The 18,670-nt window shown below is 36.4% G+C and overlaps 1 protein-coding gene across 3 annotated transcripts in view; it reads left to right on the top strand.

The window, feature by feature from the left end:
- Positions 1-18,670, top strand: part of AXIN1 (axin 1) — a 182,371-nt gene that overhangs the window by 120,481 nt on the left and 43,220 nt on the right. For all 3 annotated transcript variants that reach the window (XM_043977200.1, XM_043977199.1, XM_043977201.1), the window contains exons 3-4: positions 1,947-2,087; positions 17,879-17,975. In XM_043977200.1, the coding sequence (XP_043833135.1) occupies positions 1,947-2,087; positions 17,879-17,975 (238 nt within the window). The remainder of the gene's footprint in view (positions 1-1,946; positions 2,088-17,878; positions 17,976-18,670) is intronic.

Genomic DNA, 18,670 nt, shown 5'->3' with positions numbered 1-18,670 from the left:
ATATATAGTGTGCTAAACCTTTACTCTCCTTCTCTGCAAAGAATTAGGTGAAGCATTTTCTCATTTATTCTTTTGAGCTAAGCATGACTGCTAAGACTTTTTCAGCTTCACTTGCTGTTATTGTTCTTTTCATGTACATTATTGTAATAGTTATGTTTGTTTTCTTAATTCTTTTTTTAAAAAAATTTTGGGGGGTTTTGGGGGGCAATGAAGGTTAAGTGAATTGCCCAGGGTCACACAGCTAGTAAGTAAGTAACGAGTGTCTGAGGCCAAGTTTGAATTCAGGTCATCCTGAATCCAGGGCAGGTGCTTTATCCACCGTGCCACCTAGCTGCCCCTTCTTAATTCTTCTTACTTCTTACTTCACTTTGTATCAATTCATTTGAGTCTTCCTGTACTTCTCCGTATATGTCATATTCATTGTTTCTTATATAGCACAGTAATATTCCATAACTGTAACATTTTTAAAAGTTATCTTAACTATACAATATTGCTTAAATGGCTTCATATTTATGTGTCAAGGGGCAGCTAGGTGGTACAGTGGATAGAGCACCAGCCCTGGAGTCAGGAGGACCTGAGTTCAAATCCAACCTCAAACACTTGACACTTACTAGCTGTGTGACCCTGGGCAAGTCACTTAACCCCCATTGCCTAAAAGAAACAAAAACAAAAACTTTCTGGCAAAAATTAGGCTTAAACCTATATCTTACCTAATAAAATCCAAAATGGATATATGACCTTAATATTAAAGATCATACCATTTAAAAACAGAAAGGAGCAGATCATATGCCTTTCCCAGTTGAAGGTAATAAATGGATTCTTAACCAAACTAGGGATAGAGGTGATTAATTACAAAGGGTAAAATAAGCTAACTTTGATTACATGAAACTGAAAAGGTTCTGAACAAATAAAATCAGTGCATCTGGAATAAGAAGGAAGTGGTTGCATGAGAAAAATACCTTTGTATTAAATTTCTCTGATGAAAATTTACCCATATGAAAGAATATTCTAGGTCACTAATAAAAAGAGAAATGCAAATTGAAACAACCCTGAGGTTTTATTTCACCCTGAAAATCCTCAAAGGTAACAAAATATGGGGACAGTCAATTCTGGAGGGGCTTTGAGAGGGTAGGAATACTAGCGCATTGTTGGTAGAGCTGTGAATTGGTACTTTTGGAAAGCAGTTTGCAAATATGTAAATTGATGAAATTATTTCTAGCACTTCTTTTTATAAATTAGAAACAATGTAAATTTCCATCAATTGTAAATGGCTAAACTAATTACATTAATTACATTATTATTAAGTACATTAATGTAATGGAATATTAGTGTATTGTAATAAATAATCAATATAAGTACAAATAAGCATACATAAAATTTATAGGACATGCTACAGAACCAAGAAAATAATACACACAATTACTATAACAATATAAATGGAAAGAACCACAAAAAATCAAAAGTGAATATTGCCAAATTATGAAGAACAGGCATAGCCCCAAAGAAAAGACCTAAAAAGGTAACCATCACCCCACTCTTTGGCAGAGGTAGTAAGTACATAAGTACAGAAATTTGCATATATTTTCAGACTTTCCCAGTCAATTTGCTGCTTTCTTTCCCCTCTTCTTCCTTTTTGTCTTAAAAATAGTATTTATATGTGAGATAGATATTGGGGAAGAGCGGGGTGAAAGGATACTGAGAAAAACTTTGGTGATATTTTTTAAAAAACCAAAAAATATCAATAAGATGTTTTTGTGTATATAGCACCATTGTTTGTGCCTTTAAGATCCTCATAGATTTCTCTCTTGGTCATTTGTGAAACTGCCAATATTTGTATGAAATGTTATTCTTTATTGCATATTAATTACTGGAAAAGTTGTGATGGAAATGATTCTTGGAAAGTTCTCAAAGTTAGGATGACTAAATTTGAAATTCTTCTCTTACAGGCATGGTTCATGGAGGGAACCTGTCAACCCTTACTATGTCAATTCTGGTTATGCCCTAGCACCAGCCACCAGTGCTAATGACAGTGAACAGCAGAGTATGTCCAGTGATGCCGACACAATGTCCCTCACTGATAGCAGTGTGTAAGTCGTTTTGATTTCTTTTGCAAAGAGACAGTATCATTAAAGTATAGCATGCCTCCCTTTTGCATGATCCAATTTGTTTAACTCAGTTTTGTTACCATGTTTTTCTATTGACTTCATTTGTATATTTGTGAACATATTCCATTTGATTACTAGTCAGATTTAAATTTTTGTATCATGTATTTAATTTTTCCCACTATAGGAGCCTTTTTAAGCTGCATTTTGATCTATATTGTCAACATTTATACTTCATTATGAAGTTTAAAGGGCCTTTCCTAGGTAAACTATTACATTTGGGGGGGGGGTTGTGGGGTAATGGGGATTAAGTGACTTGCCCAGGGTCACACAGCTAGTAAGTGTCAAGTGTCTGAGGTAAGATTTGAACTCAGCTCCTCTTGGACTGGTACTTTATCCACTGTGACACCTAGCTACCCCCCTAAACCATTACATTTTATTAGGAATTACTGACATTTCAGGACATAAACCTAAAGGAATTTGTCCCAAGTTACCAAATACAGCAATACCTATCCACTATGGGAATTTTTTTAAATCAGTCTCCCTCCTACTGAACAGATTATTTTACTAAGTTATCCTGTATTCTAAAGTCCCTCTGGGTTTTTTTGTTTGTTTGTTTATGGCTTTTTGTGGGGCAGTGAGGGTTAAGTGACTTGCCCAAGGTCACACAGCTAGTAAGTATCAAGTGTCTGAGGCTGTATTTGAACTTGGTTCCTCCTGAATCCAAGGCCAGTGCTTTATCCACTGCGCCACCTAGCTGCCCCAAGTCCCTTTGTTTTGAAGGAAATTTATTTGGTAGTGAAAGTCTTCTCAATGAGCATCTTAATGCTTTATTTAAAGGAAACACTTTCATAAATAGTAGCATCCCAAAAAGTTAAAATCTTTCTTTGAAATTCCTACATCACCAGATTCCCTCAACAGATTTCTTTCAAGAGCAGAGATATCTTGTAGGCCCAGAAATACCATGGGAACGAGGTGGCACAGTGGATTAAGCACTGAACTTGGAGTCAGAAAGACGTGGATTCCAATATAGACTCCAGGACTTCCCAGTTGTGTGACCTTGGTCAAGTGTCTTAAATGTTGTCTCCCTCAGTTTCTTCCTCTGTAAAATGGGTATAATAATACCCCACCTCCCAATATTGTTGTAAGAATAAAATAAGATCATATTTGTGGGATAATAAACATAAATAACTTGATGACTGTAAGCCTATTTGAGAATCTTTATTAAGTATACTTGAAAGCATTGGTCCTAAGTGGTTTCCACCAAGTTCAAGCTTTTCTTATCACTTGTTTCTTTTCCTTTCTTTCTTTCTTTTCTTTCTTTCTTTTCTTTCTTTCTTTTCTTTCTTTCTTTCTTTCTTTCTTTCTTTCTTTCTTTCTTTCTTTCTTTCTTTCTTTCTTTCTTTCTTTCTGTCTGTCTCTGTCTTTCTGTCTGTCTTTCTGTCTTTCTTCTTTTTCTTCTTCTTCTTCTTCTTGGCAATGAGGGTTAAATGGCTTGCCCGGGATCACACCTCCTAAATCCAGGGCCGGCACCTTATCCACTATGCCACCTAGCTATACCATCACTTGTTTCTTTTTACTGTCTTTACTCCATGCTAAACACTATAGCTTTTCTTCCCCCTGGAAGCTGCTTTTTTATGGTTCTGTTACATTGATCTTATTTTCAGCAGTAGCTAAAAAAGATCAAACCTGCAAAATCAGGTTTGCTAAAGGGGAAGATCATTCTTTGCTCATTTGACCACATAACTTTTATTGTAATTTGATTCAAAGAAAGAAAATACTTTCTTAGACATATTCATGGTGGCTTTTTAATGCAGACTAGAAAAAATCAGCTAACTGCTTAACTGAGTAAGTGTGGGAGCTGCCAATAGATAATATATCCAGAATCTGAGAGTATTTCCTCCTCTACTTATTAATAAGCAGAGATATAGAACAACAGTCTGGACTTTAATTAGAGAGTTCATACTTTTTTTTTTTTAATGGCCAAATAGGGACAGCTAGGTGGCACAGTGGATAAAGCACTGGCCCTTGATTCAAGAGGACCTGAGTTCAAATCTGGCCTCAGACACTTGACATAAGCTGTGTGACCCTGGGCTTAACTCTCATTGGCCCTGAAATATTTTATTGTTCTTTTATCCCAAGTTTATATGTCAGTTCCTTAAAATGTCTGGGTTTTATTTTATATTATAAAAAAGCAGATGCCACATAAATACTGTGTCAGAATTACAGTCTGCCATGGCCAAGTAAGAAAAATGTATGAAAGTAAGATATCTTTTTTTTGGAAGGGGAAGAGAGAGGAGTATATTCTGATAAATAACAGGCAGGTTCATGGGTAGTTCTTAGAAGCGCTGATTGTTAGAACGAAATAATCTAGTCCAATCGATTTATTTTACAGGTAAGGAAACTGAGCCCCAGAGAAGAGAAAGTGACCTCTCTAAGGATTATTTTGCTAACTAATGTCAGAATTGGTATTTTAGACCCAGTTCTTCTGAGTCCCAATGTAGCATTCCTTCTACTTTGCCACAACTGTGTCAGCTCAGGTTTTCTCTTTTTCAGTACTTGGAAATTATTGGAATAGTGACAGCAAAAGGACTTTTTTTCCTCTCTCTTTTACAGCTCTGTCAAATAAACTAGTCCAACTTACAGGCATTCTGCTGAAGCTAAGCTGTTTAATATCTCTTCAAGAGAGTTAATATTGTTAATGCTATTAAAAGTTTCAGGGGCAGCTAGGTGGCGCAGTGGATAGAGCACCAGCCCTGGAGTCAGGAGGACCTGAGTTCAAATCCGGCCTCAGACACTTAACACTTACTAGCTGTGTGACCCTAGGCAAGTCACTTAACCCCAATTGCCTCACTTAAAAAAAAAGTTAAACGTTTCAGCTTCAATTATTAATTGACGTTAATAATTGATTATATTTATAGAGAACTGATAGTTTCCATAAGAAGTAGAATTGTGTCATAAAATAAGCCTTCCTTCTGTCAGTAATTTTCAGTCAATATTATTTCAGGAGACCATATCGATCTCCTGGGCAGCTGTGCCTTGTTTATTGATAATAAATATATTTCTAATGAAGAGCCAGCTGAGCCCATAATTGAATAGGAGGATGAAGAGATTGAACTGACTTTAAATGTGAGAAATTATTCAGGGCTTTTAAGATTCCAGATTTTTCACTGCCACCAGTCTTTCTTTTTAACATCAATGTTTTCCTGGTACTATAGGGCAGTGAATCATGATAACACTATAACCTTAGAAGGATTGACCTACAAGTTACCTGAAAGAGCTTCGAGAAATGGCATTAAATATATTCAAGAAATGTAGGTGCTTTAATTCTCTAAAAAGAAAGGGAACAGTATATAATTAGTCTGAATGGAATCTTCATACTTCAGAGATCCCTCCCTCCCTCCCTCCCTCTTTTTCCTTTAGCACATTGGACATATCTTTCATGGAGTATTTGTGGGAAAACATGAATAATAATTTCACTGGATGAAAAGGTATGGAAGGAATACACATATGTATTAAAGCATGCATGAATACACTAAAATACAGTGAAAGCGTTCATGTCATTTGCCAGTTAACTTTTTATTCATTGTATCATGTGTTGGAGAAGTGTTATTCAGAGAGTCCTTTTAATCATCTTCTAGTTCATCTATTAAACAAATTTGATATGCTTAGAGACAATTAGTGTGCATTGAGTAGAGAACTGCTATGGAGATAGGACAAGCTGTGTGATTTTGGTAAAGCCTCTCTGGGTTTAACATTTCAATAGTTATTACTCATATAACCTACTTCATCAGATTGTTAATAAGGATCACATAAACTAGCTACCATATGTGCCCAAACCCTCCTTTCTTTCCCCCATTCCAATTTAGATCACATAAAACTTGAGCATTATCTTAGTATCATTAGAAACAGCTTAGACCTCACTGATCTTCCTATAAACACCAAAAGCAATAGCATCAATTTCTTCATTACCCTCTACATGCACACACACTAGAGGAATCTTAGCTAAATGCCCCTACTGGTATTGCAAGTTCAAATGACTGTCTTGCATTCCTACTCCAGACTCTTATCAATCTCACTGGAAAGTTTTAATGCAAGAGTGGTTTCACTCCTAGTGAAAACTCCTGGGTTAAATGGTAGGACAAGATCATTGGAATTTTATGACCAGTTAGAGTATGCACTTTGCTTCTTTGTTTGAGATCTATTTCCCAGTTATGGGATGATTCCAGAACTTCTGCTTGCAACTGCAGAGTTGGGTTCCATGGGGTTCTTTTTAAATGTCACAGAGCTGAAAAGTAGTCATGGTAGTGGATCCTCTAGAGTACTTGTTGTTTTCTAAGCTTGGTAACCAAATTAGCTAAGTCACCCTAGGAATAGAGCAAAAGAGGAGGTAGGGTACTGGGAAGCAGGGGCCAAGGTAGAGTTAGTTGTCCACATTAACTTTTTTCTCAACTTCTAAAAGTCTGTTTAAATTCTGGGGTTTGAATAGACTTAGCTTCCAAAATAGAGTAGGAGTGAATAGCTACTTTTCTTTTCTTTTCTTTTTCCTTTTCCTTTTCTCTTCTTTCTTTCTTTCTCTTTCTTTCTTTCTTTCTCTCTCTCTCTTTCTTTCTTTCTTTCTTTCTCTTTCTCTCTCTTTCTCTCTTTCTCTCTGTTTCTCTCTTTCTTTCTCTCTTTCTTTCTCTCTCTCTCTCTCTCTCTCTCTCTCTCTCTCTCTCTTTCTTTCTTTCTTTCTTTCTTTCTTTCTTTCTTTCTTTCTTTCTTTCTTTCTTTCTCTTTCGCAGGGCAATGAGGGTTAAGCGACTTGCCCAGAGTCACACAGCTAATAATTGTCAAGTGTCTAAGGCCAGATCCGAGCTCAGATCCTCCTGAATCCAGGGCTGGTGTTTTATCCACTGCGCCACCTGTAGCTACTTTTCAATATATATATAATATATATACACATACTTTAGGAATGCAGTCTTTATTCAGAACAACACTATATTATTATTGAGAGGCAGTGTCTTGTAATGAAAAGAATACTAACTTGGAGTTCAAACTTGGTTTCAAGAACTAGCTGACAAAATGACTAATATGTTAATATTTTACATAATTGTACATGTGTAAGCTATATCTGATTGCTTACCACTTCAGAGAGGAGTAAGGGAGGGAGAAAAGTAGGGATAAAATTTGGAATTCAAAACTTTAAATAAAAATGTTTATTATTTAAATAAAAAAGAACTAGTACTATTTATTAGTCTTGCGCCCATGGGCAATTTGGGGGGGGGGGTTGAGTCAATTGGGGTTAAGTGACTTGCCCAGGATCACACAGCTAGAAAGTGTCAAGTGTCTGAGGCCGAATTTGAACTCAGGTACTCCTGATTCCAGGGCCAGTGCTCTATCCACTGCACCACCTAGCTGCCCCCCATGGGCAAATTTTTAACAATACTGGTTTATATAACATGCTACATATTTCATAGGGTTATGAGAAAAGTGTTTTGTAAGCTGTGAAGCATTGTAGAAATATGGTTAGTTATTAGTATTATCTATTCCCCATAGGACACAATTTTAAATTTTTTCTTATTGCTTAAGAACTTAGAGGTACAAATGAAAGAAAGCCAAGACAGTATCTGAAGAACATTGTAAAATTCTTCAGTGGAGTTTTCAGTGAACATGTTTCCAACTTTTTCAGATTTCTTGCTGTTAAAGAGAACTAAAAGAAAGTTACCTGAAAAGTTAGAAGAACTTTGTGTTATATTAGTTTCATTTCTTTTTTCCTGTTCCCAGATTTCTTTTCAGTGTAGTTTATTGGGGATAAAATTAAAGTGCTTATCTTTGAGTTTGCTTCCTCTGGTTGAGTTAGCAGTGAGCTTTGAATGAAGGAATGTTCCAAGTTCAGAGGTGGCACTGGGGAATCTAGTTAAAGTCACATCAAAGGAAGCTCAGCAGGGCTGAACATGTGTTTTGAAGCTGGATAGATTAGAGGCCATTATCAGTCTTTCACTACTGTGCTGTGAACAAAAGTCTGCTCTTTCCACCCAGACTGAAGATACAAAGAATTTATTATTTTAAAAAAGAAAGAAAGAAAGAAAAAACTTAACAGCACCCTATCTAACAACAAAAGCTGCTTTTCCAGTGAATATACAGTTGGCCCAAATATACAAATTGCCCCTTTTGGTTCACTTTCAGCTCATATATATGTTAGCAACTGCACTTTTATTTGGTAATTCTAATAAATGAAATAATTCTTTTGTGAAAATTGTAGGGGCAGCTAAGTGGTGCAGTGGATAGAGCACTGGCCCTGGATTCAGGAGGACCCGAGTTTAAATCTGGCCTCAGACACTTGACACTTACTAGCTGTGTGACCCTGGGCAAGTCCCTTAATCCCAACTGTCACACACACACACACACACACACACACACACACACACACACACACACAAATAATTGTAAACATTTCAGTAGATCCCATTTTATTGGCTATTGTTGTCATGCATTCATTGGAGAATTATTGTGATCTTGTGTTGCATTAATGTTTTCTTTAAATAACAGCTTTAGGTAAGGAATAATGTCAGTTTGGTAAGCAAAGTTATCCTTAGTTCAGTTGTTTTTCAGTCATGTCCGACTCATTATTCCATATGGGGTTTTCTTGGCAAAAATACTAGAGTGGGTTGCTATTTCCTTCTCAGTTTACAGATGAAGAAACTGAGGCAAATGGGGTTAAGTGACTTGTGCAGGGTCATACAGCTAGTTATTGTCTTAGGCTAGATTTGAACTCAGGTCTTCCTGACTCCAGGCCTGGCAGTATCTGGCTGCCCCCAAATCCTCCAAACTTTCTGTTATTCTAATGACCTTTTAATAATTAATAATAGCTCAAAGTTTGTTTTGCAAAGCGCTTTCATTACAGCACCCCATGATGTTGATAATTCATATTTTTATCCTAATTTTACAAATTAAAAGCATGGGGCCCAGGGTTATAAGTACCCTGCAGTCAATCATATGACCAGTAACTGAAGATGAGATCCAAGCTCAGGTGGTCTTCATGGCTATTTCTGCTTCTCTCTGCCATCTTTTGCTACTCTTGTTCTGTCCCTTCCTTTGAGTTGGTCCACAGAGGTTAATTTTGCTTACATTCTACCATTTGAAGAAAATATCCTTCAGACCTTAAGGCACCATATGATGGCATTATCATTATTATTCAGAGTATTTTTAAATAAGACTTTTTTACTAGGTAGCTATACCTATAATATTAATATATTATTATTAATCATATCTTTTCCTAGAAATGCATTTTTGCTCTTAAATTTACTGATTTAAAGCTCTATCCACTTGAGTCTGCAGACAGGTTCTTCCCCCATCCCCCTCAGAAAATTAGCACACTGAAAAAAATATGTACTGGCAGAATTTCACTGGAAAGACAAAATGTACCTGAATAACACTATAGGCATTGTGCAATGATGATTTAGTAACTGTTTTTGAAATTGCAAATAGTGTTTTTCCCCTTAGATAGTTTTAGATAGTTTTCTGATTTTATTAATTCTGAGAAGATTCTGTGACATGCTCATGCAATTTATCCATATATTTGTTTATTAAAATGTGGTAAAGCTAGTACTGGTAAATCTTTTATTGGCAATGAGAAATCCATTCACCAAATCAAATATTAAACTGTGGGTTGTGACCCCATATGGGGTTGTATAACTGAATGTGGGGTCTCAAAAAATTTGACAACAGTAGAAGGTTATATATACCTATTTTATGCACCTATATACCCAGGGTGGTATAAAAATTTCTCAGGCGAAAAGGGGTCACAAATGGAAAAGTTTTAAGAAGTCCATTTCCAAATGCTACACATTGAATGATCTCATTGCTTAAGAGACAGTTTTATTTATATTTGTGCAGAAACATAATTTGTTTTTTAAAATTCTATATTCAGTGACATATAACTAATTGCATTATATGTTTCACAAGAAAATAAAATTGATTAGGAATTTCTGCCAGTTTTCAAAGGAATTTTGATGGGTTTTGGATACAGTATCAGATTTCATCTTATGATGTCATTTAGTTTCCTGAATTAGTTTTCTCTTTAGATTTATGCCTTAGTTTTCAAAATTTCTTTAGTGTCCCACCCATTTAAATGTCAACTTTTCTACAAATCCTTCCTTTACTGATTTTTTTTCATCTAATAGATTTTTATCAGTCTCTTTTCTTTTTCCATTGCCTGAGTGTAAAACCCACATATCTCTTTGTGACAGCCAGAAAATTTTTGTGTGAGAGAGAGAGAGAGAGAAAATCAGCAAAATCTAATAATTTGAAATAGATGTAGTGATCCACATTTGTGGATCCAGACTTCTTCAAGAAAGCTGGAGAAGGAATCTTCTCATATTCTTCTCATATCTTTTCTTTGAGGACAAGCTTATTCTTTATAATTTTATAATTTTTCATCATTCATCTTTGATTGTTTTGTGGCTCTCCAAAATGATGGCCCTAGGAGGAATTCACCAATGTGAGAAAGGTAACCTAAGGGACTGAAGAATATGCCAGAGTGAAAGGCACATAGGCAAAGTCTAAAGAATCCAGTCAATGGACAGTCATTTACTTTGTTTCCAAATCTTTGCTACCACAAAAGTGCTGTTATAGATATTTTGGTATATATGGAAACTTTTGTTTTGTCAATGACTTCCTTGGGATATATGCCTAGCAACCTCAACTGATTTCTTCTTAACTTATACTCCTCATATTACTTATTTAAACTTGTATTATATTTGTATGTGTGTATCTTAATTTCTGTTACTGGAATATGAAGTTCTTGGGGGCTGGAATGGGTCTCTCTGTCTCTCCACAGCATATTTTGCACATATAGACATTTAATAAACTTGTATTGAATTGAAAAGGGTGTTGAAGGTGACTCAACACAGAAAATTAACCATTTTGTAGCCATATAGTCCGATTAATATTTGTCCTTGTCCTTGATTACTCTCAGATAGATGTGGTATTTCCTCCAATGATGAAAATTAAAACCCATCCACTGATCTCCATCCTCTGGACCTCTTGTCTATGTCCTGGAATTTTGTCACAAGAAGTTCATTCATTGTGGCCCGGGGCTGGGGGTGGGGGTGGGGTGGGGAAGGGGAAGGGCAATGAGGTGCGTGTGTGAAGGGGGAGAGGTTTCTTCCCGGATAGAGACATATGTGTATACACAAACACACACATGTGTGTATATGTACCTGTGTACATATGTGTGTGTACAGACATACATGCCCACACACCTGTCCATATGTGTATGTATACATGCACACATATGGAGCACACAATCTGTCCAGTGGTTATTCCTTGCTATCACCTCCTAACCAGACTATATTTTTTGCTTAGGCAGTTCTTTAATGACATCCTTTACTCTGCTTCTACCTCATAATTCCTTGTTTTTAATGTGTTGCAGCCTTTTTATACCCAACACATTTTATCATTTAAAAAATGTTATTGATAGTTTTTGTTTTTACAGGCCTGATTTATCAGTATTTTCTTCCTCCTTCCCTTTAAAGCAACCTTTTATATTAAAGAATAACAAAAGGGGGGAAAAAACCCATATATCTGCCAAGTTTGACAGTCCTTTTCTTGTTCTGCAATAGAAGTGAATATCTGGCCCAATGCTTTTTTTTTTTTCCATAGGGTCCACAAGCTAAAAATGTTTTTTATGTTTGTAAGTAAAGTTTTATTGTATTTAAAAATGTAGAAAACATTCTTAGTTTTCAATAGTACAAAAATAGACTGAGGTGCAGGTGGAATAGTTTACCTTCCCCTTTTTTATACTCATAGCCCTCACCTCTACAAATAATAGTTCTGTCCTTCTTGGGACAAAACTTGGTCATTAAAATTTCACAGTATTCAGGATCCTTTTTTTTTTTTTTAATTTACTTGGTTATAGTCATCATGCATGTTGTTTGCCTGGTTTTCTTTACTTTAACATTTTGTATCATTTCATACCAACCTTCCTGTGTATTCATTGTAGTCTTCATTTTGCTTATTTCTTATTCTGTGTATTTATATTTATGTATTACAATTTGTTTAGGCATTCCCCATTCAATTAGCACATACTTTGTTTCCCCTTCTTTGTTACGGCAAAAAACTGCTTCCAGAAATGTTTTCATTTATATGGGGCCATTCTTTATATCTTCAGCATCCCTATAATATATGCTCAACAGTAGTATCTCTGGATCAGATGTATGGGCATTCTAGTCACTTAATTAGCATAATTCCTAATTGCTTTCCAGACCAATATCCCCAGATTATTGGTATTAAAAATTAAAGATTTCATTTCAAGGACAATGTAGGAGTCATTTAAAAAACTGTATAATTTCCCAAAGGCTGTTCAGCCTACATAATCTTCCTCATATTGATTTCTCAGCCCAACTCATTTTCCATTTGCAGATTTGGCCAAGATAAGTATATGCTATTGAATGAGCTCTGTAGTTTCTCCATCCACTTGTATATCATAACCTGAACGAGAAGTATCCTTTTCAGTTGTTCTTTTCTATGTGGAGAATTAGACCAAATGCTTTAGCATGATTATGGAACTCATTCATGAGGCCTGGGTAGTACATTAAGATCTTGCTTCATGGGGCAGCTAGGTGGCAGAGTGGATAAAGCACCGGCCCTGGATTCAGGAGTACCTGAGTTCAAATCCAGCCTCAGACACTTGACACTTACTAGCTTTGTGACCCTGGGCAAGTCACTTAACCCCCATTGCCCTGCAAGGGGAAAAAAAAAAGATCTTGCTTCATTCAGTGAGCACAGGGTCATCTGTAAACAGGAGCTTCTGAAGAATGTCATCACCTATAGAGAATGTCTATGACAGTAGTGAATACCTTTATCTCTGTTTTTATACCTTACCTGATATTAATGATACCAAAATAAAGCATCTTGTATAATTTGATTTTTGAATGGAAGTTCCTAAGAGTAGACCTCTTTTTTTCTTTTTCTTTTTCTTTTTTTTTTTTTTTAGTGAGGCAATTGGGGTTAAGTGACTTGCCCAGGGTCACACAGCTAGTAAGTGTTAAGTGTCTGAGGTCGGATTTGAACTCAGGTCCTCCTGAATCCAGGGCCAGTGCTCTATCCACTGCACCACCTAGCTGCCCCTAGACCTCTTTTTTTTAAGTCAGTCTTGTGTAGTACTAAATCAAATGTATTTTTCTTTTTTTGACAATCACAAAACCATAAACATAGTAGGATTTCACTTTGTCAACTGTGTTATTCTAATGATGTATATTGGGGATTATCTCTTGGCAAAAACCAACTTCCCTTCCAATAGTCTCATCAAAGCAGGCTTCACTGTCCATATAATTCTCAAGATAGTTTTGGGCTAAACTATAAAGTATTCTATAAATTTTATCTGATTTTATTATTTCTTTAATATGTCCACATATTAAATCTCCATGCATTGAGTTTCTGTATATCCATCATCTTTTGTTTAAAAAAAAAATAAATTCCTAGCAAGGGCTGATACAGAAGGCACTACTGAACTTGGCATCTGTGTATATTGAGAGCACTGACTGGTGAGAGCAAAAATCAAAATTGATACAAAGCTAAAATAATAAAATAAATAAAAAGATGATGTTCACTTAGGAGAACTCTACCCTAATGTTTTAAGGAAGGTGTTTTCTTTAAAAATTGAGAAATGAGGCCGCTAGGTGGTACAGTGGATAAAGCAGCATCCCTGGATTCAGGAGGACCTGAGTTCAAATGCGTCCTCAGACACTTGACACGTACTAGCTTTGTGACCTTGGGCAAGTCACTTAATTCTCATTGCCCTGCCCCAAAAAAATGAAAATTGAGAAATAGATGGAGGAAAAGGCATAGACGAAAACCATAATAATTTAACTGTTATGCCATTTTTTAAGTAAAAAAAAAACCACCCTAATACTTTAGACAGCAAACATTTGACTGCCAAGACATTGCAGCCAATAGCAACACTGATTTTGAATACAAATTTATTTGTAAAACTTTATGGAAAAGGAAGTGGAAGATTATGAACTGTGTCACTTGATAAAATTGAAGTCGTGTGTGTGTGTGTGTGTGTGTGTGTGTGTGTGTGTGTGTTGCGTATGTCCCAAATGTATATAAGGGTGTGGAAAAGGTACTAAAGAAAACAAAGATGGTAAAGGCAGCATACAATGTAAATGGAAAGAACAACCACAAAACTATCAAAAGTGAATGATAGGGGGCAGCTAGGTGGTGCAGTGGATAAAGCACCGGCCCTGGATTCAGGAGGTCCTCAGTTCAAATCCGACCTCAGACATTTGACACTTGCTAGCTGTGTGACCCTGGGCAAGTCACTTAATCCCCATTGCCCCGTAAAAAAAAAAAATTGAATGATACAAAATTATAAAGAACAAGTATGGCCCCAAGAAGAGTTACAAGAAGATAATCCCACCCCAAACTTTTGCAATTGTAAGAGAGCCACAAATATGGAATGTTGCATATATTTTTACACTTTTTCTCTGTATTGAACAACTTTACTGATTTTTTAAAATAGCATCTCAAAAGTTTTAGAAGAGTTTTAAGGTATTAAAGTTGGTATTTAAGGTATTATTAAAGTTGGTGCTCTTTAAGCTATTAGAACTTAAAAGTATACTGACTTCTGTTAAATCTTGTATTTTTTATATGGAATAGCTCTCTGGAAGGGGGAAGAATACTGGGAGAAATTCTGCTAATGTTAAAAAAAAAACAACCAAAAGACAAAAAAAAATACTCAAGACTAAAAGGATATCTTAAAAATTTGGGCACAATGGTTAGTTTTATCAAATTCCTTTTTTTTTTTTTGTAATTTAGATTTTTGTTGTAGGACACTCAGTAAGGTTGGAAAGAATATATTCAGAAATGATTGGCAAATAAAGATAAAATATATCAATACAAATAAGGTGGGTTTTTAACAAAAATTTAAAGGAAAGTTCAGTGATATCAGGGAGAGCACCACAAGATTAGAAGCAGGCATATATCCCAATTTTCAAAAGAGTGAAGTTAAGTCTGTAAGCTTTGGAGGATGTTATCACCTATAGAGAATAGAGCAAACCTGACTAATGAACTTGACTTGGATTTCTAACAAAAATTCTATAACATACTATTAAAAGATTGGTTTATTGTGCAGTGAAAAGAGTGCTAAACTTGAAACCACAGGACCAAGGTTCAAATACTGGCTCTTCTTGCTGTGTGACTTTAAACAAGTCAATCTTTTGGGGCCTCAGTTTCCTCATGTATATAATGAAATGATTAGACTAATTAACTTCTAACCCCACTTCCAGCTCTAGATGTAGGATCCCATATTCTAGAAAAGGAAGTGACAATCACAGATTGCTAGTATAATTTTATCAGAATCACTCATGCCAGACCAACCTCATTTTCTTTTTTGACAGGGCTAATCTACTAATAGATCAGGGGAATGCTGGAGATATAGTTTACTTGGGTTTTATAAAAGAGTTTGGAAAAACTCATACTATTCTTATAGACAAGACAGAAAGATATGGACTCTGGTAGCAGATTTCAAACTGGCTTAGTGGTTGGACCTAAAAAGTAATCGTTAATGGTTGAGTATCAGCTTGGAATGAAATGTTTAATGGGATAGCACAAAGAGCCATGCTTGACTAAGTGTTATTTAACACCTTTCTCAGTGATTTAAATAAAGGAATAGATGGCATGCTTATCAGATTTGCAGATGACATCAAACTAGGAGCAATTGCTAATTCAGTGATGAAGTAAAAATGAATGTCTGTGTGTGTATGTGTGGAGAGAGACAGATAGTCAGACACTATAATATTGGGCCAAATCTACTGAGATGAAAATTTTTAAATATATTTTATCTTTTAACAGTACTTTGATTCCCCTATTTTCCTTTCCTCTACCTAAGAGCCATCCCTTATAACAAAGAATTTTTTTAAAACAGTAAATTCAACGGAACTGACAAGTAAATCTTAATATTAAATGCAATATTCTCCATCTGTGTACAGCCTACCACTATTTCCACTTCTACAAAGGAAAGAAGGAGGGGCAAAGATGGCTCAAAAAATCAACTCCTTAAGTACAAGATGGGAAAGCATAAATAGATGGAAGTTTGATTTGGGGGTGGGGGTGAGGCAGTTGGGGTTAAGTGACCTGCCTCAGGTCACACAGCTAATAAGTGCTAAGTGTCTGAGCCCAGATTTGAACTCAGGTCCTCCTGACTCTAGGGCTGGTGCTCTATCCACTGCGCCACCTAGCTGCCCCTGGAGGTTTGATTTTTTTGGGGGGGGGGTGAGGCAATTGGGGTTAAGTGACTTGCCCAGGGTCACACAGCTAGTAAGTGTTAAGCATCTGAATCCAGATTTGAACTCAGGTCCTCCTGAATCCAGGACCAGTGCTCTATCCACTGTGCCACCTAGCTGCCCCTAATGAGTGACAAATGTTTTTGTTTTTGTTTTTGTTTTGTTTTGTTTTGTAGGGCAATGAGGGTTAAGTGACTTGCCCAGGGTCACACAGCTAGAAAGTGTCAGGTGTCTGAGGTCAGATTTGAACTCAGGTCCTCCTGAATCCAGGGCCGGTGCTTTATCCACTGTGCCACCTAGCTGCCCCCTGGCAGTTTGATTTTAGAAGAACTTCATGACTTTTATCAGGCTATAATACTCAATATGAGTCAACGATGTGATGTAGTTGCCAAAAAATTTTAATAATGTTTTTTACTGCATTAGGAAAGTTAGGGTGTCCAGGACTGTGTGATCCTTACTGGACCATAGTATAGCACCAAGACCACATCTGGAATATTTTGTTCAATACTGAATACCACGTTTTAGGAAGGACATTGATAAGCCGAAATGTATCTGAATGAAGGTAATCAGAATGGTGTAGGAACTTTAGTATCTTGCCATGTTGGTTAAAGGAGCAGAGAATGTTCATAGAAAAACCAAGACTTGGGAGGGACAAGTATTTGAAGGACATATATGTATTAAAGGGATTAGATTTGTTCTCCATTGCCCCAGAAACAATGGGTAGAAGTTTCAGAAGATCATATTTTAGGTTGACGTAAAGAAAAAAAATTCCTAATGATTATAACTATCCAAAAGTGGAATAGCTTGCCTCGGAAAATAGTGAGTGGGTTACAGAGGTCTTCAAGAAAAGGTTGGATAGCCACTTGGCAGATATGCTAGAGAGGAGATTCTTGATTAAGTACTGGGTTTATTTGTTTGTTTTTCAATTCTGAGGTTTGTAATTGTGTAAAATTACCTTCTCTCTACCCCACCCCCCTGGGGGGTTGGGGTTAAGTGACTTTCCCAAGGTCACACAGCTAGTAAGTGTCAAGTGTCTGAGGCCGGATTTGAACTCAGATCCTCCTGACTCCAGGGTCGGTGCTTTATCCACTGTACCACCTAGCTGCCCCCTGTAAAATTATTTTTACCTTCACAGTGAAATTGTTTTTTACCTACTTCTGAAATCCTAGGCAAGTCATTTAACCTCTTAATGTTCTTAGCAATTTTCCAAGACTATAAGATGCATAATTAGTGCCATCCTGCATTAACAGAGAGCATTTCTTCATCTGGGAGTTCTCTGTATCAATGAAATCACATATCTACTCCTTATGCAATCACTGTATTTTTATATGTTCACTTAATCTAAAGGACAAAATTATTTCCAGTTGAATCATTGCTGGAGAGATTTTAAACATCATATGTCTTTGTTGGTTGGCAATGGATCAGTACTTGGGATCAATTCCCGTATGCCATTTGATTTAATTTCTCATTCGAATTAATGGGTTTATGCTATCTTCTTCCTAATAGAGATGGAGTACCACCTTATAGGACCCGAAAGCAACATCGAAGGGAGATGCAGGAAAGTGTCAAAGCCAATGGACGGGTACCACTACCTCACATTCCTGTAAGTAGCAGGACTTTTTGTGAAATGCCATGTGGTGTGAAAAGTTTTTAATTTATAACCAGAGGACCTGGGTTCGAATTCTAGCTATGCTAGTTTTACTGCCTCTTTGACCCTAGCCAAGTCTTAACTCTCTGACCATGAGTTTCTCTTTTAATAAAATGAGGAGTTGGATAGGTGATGTCTAAAGACCATAGATGATCTCTAAAGACCCTGCCAGCTCTTAAATTTAGAATCCAGTTATCCTATGAAGCTAATTTCAGACAGCACGGTCTCAACTAATAATCTCTTTCCTCCCCAATGATTTTTAGCTCCCTTATTTTATTTTTGGGGTAGGGGTATGAGGCAATGAGGGTTAAGTGACTTGCCCAGGGTCATGCAGCTAGTAAGTGTCAATTGTCTAAGACTGTATTTGAACTCAGGTCCTCCTGAATATAGGGCTGATGCTTTATCCACTGTGTCACCTACCTGCCCCCCCCTCCCCAATGATTTTCAAACCATTTAAAATCCATCATGTAGTTAGTTCTTTTCTTTTACACCCCTAACCTCATACCACTCACCCTTACTCCAAGTAGACTATGTTGGCTTTAGCCACCATATTGATTGAATCTTTCCTTTAACAGAGAGATGTTACTCTAGGATTCTAGTTGTGAGAAAATAATTATTAATAATGGACTTCTTGGGGGGACTCAGAGATC

The sequence above is a fragment of the Dromiciops gliroides genome, chromosome 1 (assembly GCF_019393635.1).
Source record: "Dromiciops gliroides isolate mDroGli1 chromosome 1, mDroGli1.pri, whole genome shotgun sequence".
In the NCBI taxonomy this organism is placed as follows: Eukaryota; Metazoa; Chordata; class Mammalia; order Microbiotheria; family Microbiotheriidae; genus Dromiciops; species Dromiciops gliroides.
Note: the sequence above shows the minus strand (reverse complement) of the source record. Positions and strands in the feature narration are given on the sequence as shown.